At 43.9% G+C, this 12,066-nt stretch overlaps 1 protein-coding gene across 2 annotated transcripts in view; it reads right to left on the minus strand.

Annotated features, from left to right (window-relative positions):
* Window positions 1-12,066, minus strand: part of CFAP299 (cilia and flagella associated protein 299) — a 191,827-nt gene that overhangs the window by 4,187 nt on the left and 175,574 nt on the right. For both annotated transcript variants that reach the window (XM_040555849.1, XM_040555850.1), the window contains exon 4: window positions 701-830. In XM_040555849.1, coding sequence (XP_040411783.1) covers window positions 701-830 — 130 coding nt within the window. The remainder of the gene's footprint in view (window positions 1-700; window positions 831-12,066) is intronic.

Raw genomic sequence — 12,066 nt, forward strand, 5'->3', positions numbered from 1 at the left:
TTTCAAAGCAGCTCCATATTTATTTACTTTTACCCACCTGCAGGCATGGTTCATAACAAAGGTTGATTTTTAAGAGGAGATGAATATAAGGACCACCAGCCCCAGTTTGCTTTGCCAACATTTTAACAGCTTTTCCTTTCAGCTAGAGGCATGTGTGATCCTCTGAGTAAAACACAGTGTCTTCCCACACCAGATGTACCTGCTGATATAATTCCATGCTCCAGTCCTCACATCTTCCAACCAGTCCTGCTTTTCCTCCTCCGTCTGCTCACTCTCCCAATGCTTCCCCCTCCGTAGCACTTCCAGGCAAGGCACTTAATAGAACACAGCCCCAATGTGCAATCTACCCTGTCAGTGATGGCAACAGTTTCTAGTTCTGGTTGGAAGAAAGGCCAAGGAAATGGAGAAGGTAGAAGAGAAATCCAGCTTTGAAGACATTTCACTTGTATCAGTCGATTCAACTTCTAGTTTCTTTTACAAGGAAGAGGCCTAGACATACTCAGTCATAAACACAGTAAGCGAAGGTTATCCTTACAGGGACCAAAGCAGCTGTGTTAACAAGGGGAATAGCATGTCTGGGTAAGCCTGAAATATTAGCTGCATATTGATAAAGACACTATTTGCAATCAGACTCAACAGTTTAGCAGTCAAACTCCATTGCATAAAGGAAATTCAGAATATTACAAAAAAAGACATTTACCTCGGGATTCACATTTATTATTTTCCCATCCCTTTTGTTCTTGAAGAGTAGTCCACAGGCACTTTCTGCAATCACTTTGTAATTTGGGCTGGGCTTTGATGAGACAACATTTTTATTCCAGTTGTAAAAGCTGTGAAAATGTGAAATAGAAATGCTGTACTTTTAAGGAATGTCATTCTTCCAGCTTAAAGGGCAGATTCTGACCTCCTCATTCACATTGAGTAGTTTCTGACTCCACAACAGCCCCTCTGAATGCCAAACAGATTCACTGAGGAGTACAAGTCTACTGAATATTAGAAAACCTGTCCAAATGTTGCCCTATGTATCTGATCTCTGGCAAACCAAAACTGAGGCCACTAGCTGTCTCCTCATCTATTCAGTACTAGTGTTACTAAAAGATTCAGCACCCGGGTTATAACTAGCGGGAAGTGGTAGTGCTTGAGAACTACTACTGTGACGGAAACAGCTCTGGAGACCACCTGAAAGTGCTTCCCAGACCACCACAGATCTGCAAAGCAGATGTGGGAACCGACAGTTTGCCCTTTGGATCTTGCTGTAACTGTCTTGCTGCCTTACTGTTTTTCTTTCTCTTGTTTTTAATGTAATTCTGGTAGTCAAGTTTGTGGATGTCTCCTCATGGGCCAGATACGGCAGGGTGAGCTGACCTTCAGTTCCCCAGGGAAAATCCCTGCTCCCTGAAGAGCTGTGGGTGTCAGTCTGTGATTGATTCCAGAGCAAATCACTCCATCAGAAGGACTGGGTCACTAGTTTCTGACATGTCCAGTGCTAAACACAGAGTAGGAAGGAAACATCAGCTCACTATGTCAAATACAAAATGGACACGAAATGACTTCAGCAGCTGATCGGCCTTGGTTCTAGGTTGGAGGTGCTGGAAGTCCACAAGACTTCTCACAGTTCTGGGTGTTGACTTCTCCAACTTTTTATCTCCTGGACTCAGCCCTTTTGAGTTTCGTACTTGGCACCCACCCAACTAACAGGCTGAAATTCACACACTCATTGCTATTGCTTATTTATATGTAATTTTTTAAAATCTCAGATGTAACTGCAGATTGCATGATGTGATGATGCTGCTACTCATCCCTCACTGAGATACTCATTTGATCACTGAAACGGCACATTACATTTCTGCTACTGGTCAGACACGCACGTCTTTCACAAAAGGAGGTGGAGATGGGAATAAGTCAGGAAATCACTCTGGGTATAGGGAGGATTCGAGAAACTTAGAATATTCAGTGCCTTTTATTCTAGTGCCTTCTGCGAGGATATTCCATTCCAGATAGAGAGAGCTTTAAAAGTGTCTTGAATTCTTCCTCACTCTGAAAGACTGTAAAAAGGTAGGCCTCACTGTTACATATAATACCTAGCCTTTTTACATCCTGAATACCTCTGGTAGGAACAGACCAATGTACAATGACACAGAGAGGAATTTACAGCACCCTTGTGGAATTCATCCTGGCATCAGTGAAGTCAGGGGTTGATTTGCCACTGAAGTCAATGGCCCTGGATTACAGCCAGGTAATGTAAAATGGACTTAGAGGTGTGCTCAGCACAAAGCTATGTCCTTGAGGCAGTAGGTTAATGCAAGTAGGATCCGCCCTCTGGAACTCTGTGCAGACTAACACTTGGATGTCTGCAAAAAATGAGCAAAAGGTGGGTGGACATAATTCGTGTTCAGCTTAGTGGTAATAACTGTTTTGCTTTGACACAGTAGTTGGTCAAATTAATTCATTCTCTATAGAATTATTTTATGTTCTCGAGTCCCCATGTTAAGTAGTTAGATTTTTTCACTGTGTAAATCTAAGATTATGGAAAGAATTATATACAAATTATTTGCGCAAATTCTTTTCACTCTCTACTCAGTTACATCATTTCATCCATGCATCTTTCCCATCTGCCCCGGGACACAACTCTGTTAATGAGACCAATTGCACAAACAGAGATTGTTCTGCTGGAAAGCCACTACCAGATTAGGAAGGATTTGCTCTACATTAGTTAAGGAGGTGGGGGGAAATGTCTCTCTGCAAAGACTTCCCTACAGTCATTAAAATGAAATTAAACGTCTGAAGGAGGAAACAGTCAATTAGCTACCAGATAATAACTTCCTGCATTTTGCCAAGTTTCCAACACTACTCCTACAATACTTCCACATTTAAGTCACTGGGAACTTTGGATGTCCAGTGAAGACAAGATCAGGGCTCAGACAGGCTGTGTGCTGGGGAATAAATGTCTAACACAAACAGTTTTGTTGGGGACTCTTGCACAATGACAAATTAGTTTCTGTCACATGCTTAGATGCTCGAGAGGAACCCACAGGCCACCGGCAAAATGAGGTGAAACCCTCAGAACTCTGTACTGATGAGTAAGAGAATGGGGCAATGCCCCGCGCAACTCTCCGATGCCCTTCCCACGCATGCGCATGTGGGAGTGCTGCACCCTGCACTGCCTGGCATTCCCGTGTCCTTTAAAACAAAGACCAGCAGATAACCTGGAGGCTGCTGCTATGATGAAGACTTTGGAGGTGTCTGGCCACAGAAAAGAATTCCCCCTGCATTCCTTTATTCAGGTTCTTCACTGAGAACTGACGCAAGTGATGACATCAAGATTCAAGTAATCCTTGCACCCAGCTTCAGCTGGCAAGATGTTAAGGGCTACTGCTGCTAGAGGGCAGCATTACAGGAAGGTCAAAGCAATACATGAAAGATGGAAATGCATCTAGCCAGGAGATCAGAAAAATTTTGATCAGAGGAACAAGGGATTGGAGAAGGCTTCTCTGGAGCAGCCTCTCCCCTGCCAGTTAATGTTGTGGTGAAACTCGGTCGTCAGACTCAATGCATTCTACCAGGAGGATGTTGAAATTAAAGGAGAGTGGAAATAGGAAGCTAGGCAATCTCATCTCGTCCTTATTTCTTTCTGTAGAATAAGTTCTAAAACAAACTTCAGTAGGAAGCCCTATTTATGAGTTGCTATAATCCCAATCTAACCAAACTGATTTTATTAGCAGAACTACATGTGGCTTTAAATATTTAAGTTATCCTCAGATGAAAACATGGTATTAGATGAACAGGATCAAATGCCAAAGACAAAATTTGCAGTGTGCATTTTTTCTATTACTATTTTGTTTGATTTCCATGTGTTTTGGAACAAATGTAGCAGTTCTCAGCACGGCACTTAAGCATGTGGAGTACATTTTTTTTTTTTTTAAACAATGACTTGTCGGTGCAGTGGTATAGAACAAGTAGCACACTGTTTGGGAATACAGACAAATATGCAAGCCGTTTTTTTGTTTTGTTTTGTTTTCATTCATCAGCTAATTTCTGGTCTGAGCAGATTTTCGTTCTGCAGACAGGCAAATGCCCTCCCAAAACACAAGAATATGAATACAGGTTTTTGTATCCTTAAAGTTATCCTTCGGGTACCAAGATGGCAGCACATCAAACCACATGGTGCTTACACAATGTCTTTCATCCAAAAATCTCTGGGTCCTTCTGTAAACACGCATTAAACCACTTGACATTCTTGTGAGATGTAAAGCAGGCTTTATTACAGCTCATCAGTGGTTGGGGGAGCCAGGGCACAGCAAACAGCGGAGGCTTTTCCCTGGGACACGTGTGCTGAAGGCAAAGCGGTGAAGAACCCCAGCTGCCAGCCCTAGCCAGGAGATGGGATGCTTTGGTGGGAGTCCTGTGGCTGCTCACATTCAGGGAGCTGCCCAACTGTTTTGACTGTTTTCCTACAGCCAAATCCCAGGCAAGAAAAGGTCCCCTTTTTCTCCCCTTAGTCTGTAGTGGGAAACCAGCTGTGATGGAGAAAGGACTTACACAGCCTTATTGTAGGGGTGGAAGTGCAATGCTTGGTGCAACAGGCCTGGACAGACTGGAGAGGGTTTTAGACACAGAACAGACCGAGGGTTGCCAATCACCGTCTGACCAGAAGAAAAGAAGGTGTGTATCTCCAGGGTAAGTGCTTTGTTGTCCCAGCTTAGTATTTACTATTTAAATCAGCAAAATCAGGGAGCGAGAACATAGTGCAAAGGTGTTTATGTCTGTGTTGGCCCACCTTTGATCCCATGGGGTTAAGTTATACTACCCAGCTCTTTCTTCCCCTCAGGATAAGGATTGGTTCCTTGTTTCAGTTCTCTACTTTTCTTTTCCCACCCACACATACACTAAGATAAAACCATTCCCTATAGCAGACTGGGACTTCAGTCAAAAACTAATTATAAACAATGATGGCTCAACAGCTTTTTTCAGTTTGTGGTTCTATGAATTTGCGATGCAAACTATCTGGCTCCAGATCCCCTCCTGGTAATTTACAGACCAGCTCTCTGTAGTTGGGCAGCAGCAGAAGGCTGCAGACAAGGGTGATAGGGGGATGCAGGACAACAAAGAAGAGCAGAAATGGAAATAAAACAAGGCAGCAACTCCTTTACCCTGATATCCTCCTCCTTTCTGCCCTCCAGGAGTGCACTGCTAATCTTCCCAGTAAGGCTCAAAACTGGCATCCTGCATGGTGCCAAACACGACAAAGTAGCAACATACTTGGATGGGATTTGGCCTGTCAGTCCTTCCAGAGCTTTCTGGTGTGAACAAGGTCAATGCCTCAGTGGGACATGACACTGTAATACAGCACACATGCCTGACTTCATGCCAACCATGGTTTTGTAATAAGATGCATGTCACAGACTTCTGGTTACACAAGAACAAGCTACTTTTTCCACCTAAGAAATTTTAAGATGTCCAATATTGCTTTCCCTTTTCATCTCAAAGCAGCTTGGATTGAAATAATTGCATTTACCAAACAATTGCTGAGGTAGGGTGAGATTTGTTATAGTACTTTGGGAAACCAAGGCAGTTTGATTTGTCCACAGCTGCTGTGCACAGCAGCTAGTTTTGGTGGTTTCTTTTCCTGCTGACATGCTATATTGTCAGTAGTGGATTAAAACCTGCTAACACTTAGCTAAACTCACATGGCCAATCTTCCAAACTGGTTGTACATCAGGAGTTGCTCCAATGAACTCTTGTATACAATTGGAGAAATGAACATCTGGTCCGTAGGACCTGTTCATGCCTTGGTTTCTTGTAGGCAGTGGAAAAGCACAGCACTTCCTGCTGTGCCTACAGTTACAAAGCAGCGGTCACCATGGCAGATACTGTCTGACAAGTCCTGTTTATGCTACTGGCACAGGGGGTAATGAGGTCGTCTGCCTCTAATCTGCGACAGGCTTCCCTGCTCAGAACTGCCATGCCAGAAAGAATCCTTTTGGCCTTGCCTTTAGCCGTGCAGTTCCCTGCATCTCATTACCAACCTTGGCAAACAGCCACATCAGCACTGGGGGCAGCAGATATCTTGGTTCCAGGCGCAAGCACTGTGCCAGCCAGCGCTGACCTAGCAGAGGTGCAGCTTCTGGACAGCTCCTGCAGCAGCGCTCTGCGGCCAGCGCCAGCACCTTCTCCCCGCAGGTCCCAAACACAGCCTCACCTTCCAACCTCTCCCAGGCAGCAGCAGCAACCCTGCAATCCCACTCAGCAGAGGTCAGCAGCTCACCTGGCGTGTTCAACCAGCACAGGGCAACAGCCAGCGCACCCCTGCGAGTCACTGGGATCACATCTACTCCACGGCAAGGAAGCTTATGAATAGCAAGAGTTTGAAAATATCTCACAGAGCTTGACTCCCCTTTTTTACTGCATGGCGTAAAAAACATGATTTCCTTCCTGATCCTGACCTGATGCCATGAAACCAGTGCTGTGAGGACATGCAGCCAGCCAAGCACTCTGCACAGGAGACCCTGCCACATGAGCAATGATGAACACTATGCACAGTGAGTACGAGGAGGTTTCCATGGGGCACAGAGACTGGCTTTAGGGCTGCTTTCATTCAACGCTGTCAGTGGTATGCTGGAGCAGCTTTGAGATCACAAGGCTTCAGAGCTCCTCTTGGCTCTGTAACCCCTAGATCCTACCCCCTTCTCCTGATAAGCCATCTGGCTGCTCCACCTCCCATATGGGATCTGCCCCTAAAACTGCTCAATTTTCCCTGCATAAAGGGCGGGGGTAAGGAGTGTGATATGCAAGACAATGAGCACCTGCAGCTTCCACTGACCCGATTTGCAAGAACTGCCTGCTCAGCAGCCTGTCAGTTGTCTCTGATGAGCTGATGGGCATACCATGAAGAGCAATGGACTGAAGGGAGGTGGAGATAAATGCAAGGTGGATACTTGCACTGTTGGCAAGATTCACTGAACTATAAAACTGCTTTGCCCTGGAAACATACACCCAGGCTGGACTAGAGCATAATACAAATCTTGATCCTATGAGTTATGCTGGATGCAGTTCAGAGTTGCACAGAAAGGGGCAGTTCAAAGCTGTGCCATTGGAGACTGTCAGGTAAAGAGCTCACAAAAGCATTGGACAAAAGGATTCTAGAACATAAACCCCTCCAAAGTCATGAGTTTTCTTGACTTGAAACAACTGAAGCCCTGTATGAGATGATTCTGCAACAAGCAGGCTAAATCCACTTCCCTACAAAAAAGGCAGACACTTTTGAGGAGGGAGGAAAGAGGGAGAAAGGCCTTTCAAACACTTTTGACTGGCAAAACAACTCAACTAAGATGGCACATTATCATGTATGCCAAGGCCATACATGATTGCTGCAATAGCCAAGAGGGGGAATGCAGCAGGCAGGAGACCAATCCTTTTGCCTGACTTTGGACGCTCTATGTCAGACACTTTCCTCCTGAGCACAGCTCTTATCAAAGTGCTAAATAAGGGTGCATTTAGAGCTTATCATGGCTTGGCATGTTTCTCAGTCAGAAGAGCAGCAACATAAAGAGGACTTGGAAATTAATTCTGTTACACAGAAGAGCTAGAATTCCCACAGCCAAAAGATGCTATCATTCCGCAATTCACATTTTCAGCCTTTTTCTTGACAGAATAAGAGCCTCTAATCTTCATATGAAATAGTCATTTTATACTGGAGAACACAACTATGTTCTCAGCTACAGCCAGTACATACCTCTTCTGCCTATGCTCCTCAGCAGCTGCTGCACAGTCCATCTTGTTAGTCTGTTTACCAGCATCTAAGAGAGTTACATTTTCGTCTTCTGTTTCACACACGTGCACACATTCACAGACACAAATGCTGAACACTTTGCTGCACAAAGCCTTCTCATCAGATAAGTTTTCTTCTGGTCATGAATTATCTATGAATCAAAGATGATTTCAAATATGTGTAACACGGATGGAACACATGATACATCTACTCTATCTACAAACACTCCCCCCCGCCATGGGTATCCTACGTACAGCAATAGGATCCAGATGATAATCCCGTGCATCTCTGCTATCTTGCATCCTGCCCACTCTATCTTGTCATCCTGTTATGCCGCAAGCCATTGCACTTCACCTTCTATCAAACCTAAAGGTTTGATAAATTTCAGTCCTTATAATCTGTTTGCATGCATCAGGTTTACTCCTTCAGAAGGATGTCATTAAAGTCACCAAAATCCTGACTGTTACATGAACTTTTCATTTCCAAATTCTTCCCAAACTCTCCTCATCTCTGGGCACAACTGTTCTTTCTGGGACCTGAACAAATGCAAAGAAATGTTTCTACGTTCAGCAGGGAACACAAGGACACTATGTTTGCTTCCAGGACAAGAAATATGGATTTTAACAATTCGTCATTGATAAGACAGAGCATATCGTTGCCTAAATGTACTTTTGAGTGCAAAAGATTACCTTTCCTTTGTTGAGTTTGGACTGACAAGTAGAAGTAGGAAATTAAACAAGAGAGATCACTACCTACATTTTAAAAATCATGAAAATAACCCAGAGACTATGTCACTGCCTTTCTGGGATGACCCGTGTAATTCAGATGCTGTTTCAGAACTCAGAAATGGTTTCCTCAAACTCTGGCAGAACTTCCACTGACAACTGTTCCTGCATGTATCTATAACATACCTCCAGACACTGGACTGCTGCCATATGCTGGAGTTCACAGAAGTGATTCTCCCAGGCTGTATACTGCTACATTCTTCTGTGCAAATAAGTAACATAACAAAAAGAGTCTTTCCTCTGATAGAAAACATGAGCTGCATGGGAACCCATTAGCTGTGTAGCTCCATCTCTTAAACTCATTCCCAATTCTGAGAGTCCTGAGTCTCAGAAATCCAAGCAGAGGCTTGCAAGGCTGACATCCCCTTTTTCACCACTGACAACGGGGACTTTTTCCACCTCTGTGTCCCAGGTATGCAACACCCCACCTCCAGCAGCAGCCTACAGCGAGGCTGTAGCCCTCAGCCTGCTCAGCTTACAGTAAGCAGCCTTCAGTGCTGGCAGGAAGGCACAGGTGGCTACCGGGCACGATGGTCTGAACTGAAGCATGCCTGGCGCCTGAGCTGCACTTGGGTCATCCTTTCTGTAACGCACCCTGGCTCGCTGTCACTGGCATCACGCTCCAAGGCGTAGGTCCAGGTGCTATTGCTTTCAGTGGATGTTAGCAGACATCCCCAGCATTGGAGCACTTCAAAATATTTCTGGTAGCCAAGATGTTTTACAAGAAATCTGCTCAGTACTCACAGCATTGTTTGAACTTCAGCTGTGTATGGATTTTGCATTTCAGGATGAAGGCTAAGAAAAAGAAAAGAAATAAAAGCAATAAAAGGAGAAGAAATTCAAGTCCTCAGGGTTATAGGCTCAATCCCAAGAAATGATGAAACTACTGTCAGATCCAGAAGCTGTGCAGTAATCACTCAGAATTTATCATCTTATTAGTTCTCTCCATCTTTAAAAGAATAAAACCACCCAACACATTAGGATTTATGGCCAAAGAAAAGAAAAAGTTTTATCTTGAAGCTACACTGAAGAAGATAAAAAAGAGGCATGTAATTGTTGAAAGAACAACAGGATGAATAGCTTATACATATTGTGCAATTAATAATCACTGAAGGCCTGTTGGAAGTTGCATATAACTGACAGATCAACATACAAAACCCAAGTCCTTGTTCTTCTGTGTACCAGTAACAGTGATTGCATTAAAGTCAGCCACCCAGGAAAGTTTTTTTTTTTCTTCTTTTTTCCCTAATGTGCCTTTTCAAAACATTTTGAGATGGGAGCAAAAAAGCCACCAACCACCACCATATAAGAATATCTGTCATAAAAGTTTCCCTCATAGACAGGCCTTAGTGTTAAACAGAACACAAACAAAAAAACAATGTATGCAAAACATGCATGCATGGGTCACTCTGTCCCACTTCCACACCACGTGCTGTGACCAGCTGAGATTCTGAAGGTGGCTCTGGAGAACAGGGGACTTCAAGTTCATTCACTATGGACTTAGTGAATCCAGTTCCTCACCACAGTAGACACAGGAGTACCTAATTACCAGCAGTGAGATGGCAGAAGTGATAACAATCTTTCTCAGCAAATAATCAAGTCTAAGGGAAAGGTTTGGACTAATTATCTGAGGTGAGGCTCTAAGGCTGACATAGAAATGATGAATATTTCACAGCTGAACATTTGTCTGATTGTCACGTAGGTTCACTTACAAGCTTTCATCTTCCCTTAACGAAAAGCCGGAGTATGATGAACAACTGAAGCCTTGTTCCATCATTCAGCTAGTTTCTTCAGGTGCCAAAGATGCAGGTAAATGCCAAGACAGATTTCCAAAGCCTGACAGTTTCTTGCCTGATGGTTTCTTGTAGTAGGTGGTGTGTACCGCAGGGAGCTTCCGTGGGGTTTTGAAAATCCCCCATGGCACCTGTCTTCCTCAGTAACACTTCTAAAAACAGCACCTTTAGATGTATGCCCAAGTTGCACTGAAAACAATACTTAAATGCTTTGTAGAATCAGAGTCATGATAAGCCAAGATGAGCAGGAAAGTCTGGAGGAGCTAAATAACAACTAGACAGGAAGGCAAGTTAGAGAAATAAATGTCAAATTATTATTGCATATCGATTCGGATACATGCATTTGTGGAGCTGGGCCAGCTACTCCAACGTTTTCCCTTTTGAAGGAAGCAGGTTTAACATCCATAAATTACCTTCTTGATCAAAGTTTGATTAAGCGTCTGAGATGAAATGATGGATTTTTCGAAAGGCATGTGTTCAAAGCATGCTTAATATATGCATGTATCTCTGTCTTTCTTCCTGTGGTTTCTTTCAAAGGGTCTTCTTCCTTTCCAACTGTAATCTCCTTAGGCAAAGTGTTGAGTCCAGAAAGAATTCATCTATAAAACCATGTGCTAAAACTTCTAATTATTAGCCAAACTGATGAAAAATAATACTCTTGTGAAAAATCAATGCTTTTTCCACCCCCCTAGTATTTTAGTTTAGTGGTGTGAGGTAAAGCCAGGGGAGACAGCCAACCTTCAAGGCTTGGGAAGCATTCTTTCCTTCTTCCCAGGCCTCACTAATGCAAACCCTTTGAAATCCCAATGGCCTGGGGACCAAGGGAAACCTCAGAGCAACCCATCTGCTGAATAAAGCTGCAGTTTCCAAGTGACCTGGTGACATCCAGATGCACCTTTGCTGCCAGCACTGGACAACAGCACGCTGAAGATCCCAGCCCTCAGGGAGAGCTCAGTTCCCCCTGCACCTCAGTCCAGAAGACTGAAATCGCTGGGGGCAGCTCGGGCACTAGGGAGGTAGGGCACCAGCTGTGCTGCTTGCTGCCTTCTGCAAGCTGCTGCATTACAAGTCTCATATCCTCCAAACTTGGACAACTACACACACATTCTGAATACAGTTCTTTACTCTTTAGGCACCTTTTCAAAATATTGCTCTACAATTGCCTCCTGCACCCCCTTCCACCTTTCTGCCATACCCTCAGGACTTTATCTGCATCCCAGTGACCTCAGCTTTTAAACACACAGGAACAGGAGAGCTTAGAATGCATCACTAATTTCAATCGTAAAGAGTGGCAAAAATGCCAGCTTTTCAGGAAAGGGCAAACCTGCCTTGAGGAAAAAGCTCTTTGGGAGTCACTCTTAAGCTGACTAGATCCAAAGGGCTGTTAGGAAACACAGCCTGAGAAAAGCTCTGGGTTACAAACCCTGGCTTCAGGATGCAAAAATTGCTGCAGATTGCTGGGATGTGGGTTTTGCAGTTTCCAGCTCACCAATACTAGTTAAGTGATGAGTTTTGCCAGGATTCAGTTGGACCAAAGCACCCAGGGTGCTGCTAAATCTAGGGACAGTTACTAATGGCCAATAATGTAAAAACAATTTTTTTTTAAAAGCACTACTTATTTAGTTACCTAAAAAACAAGGTTTAACTTCAGGCACCTCACTCTTGCCAACACCAGCCTTTGTATGATCAGTTAAGTTTCTTACAGTTGAATGTTTGGTAC

The sequence above is a fragment of the Cygnus olor genome, chromosome 4 (assembly GCF_009769625.2).
Source record: "Cygnus olor isolate bCygOlo1 chromosome 4, bCygOlo1.pri.v2, whole genome shotgun sequence".
NCBI lineage: Eukaryota > Metazoa > Chordata > Aves > Anseriformes > Anatidae > Cygnus > Cygnus olor.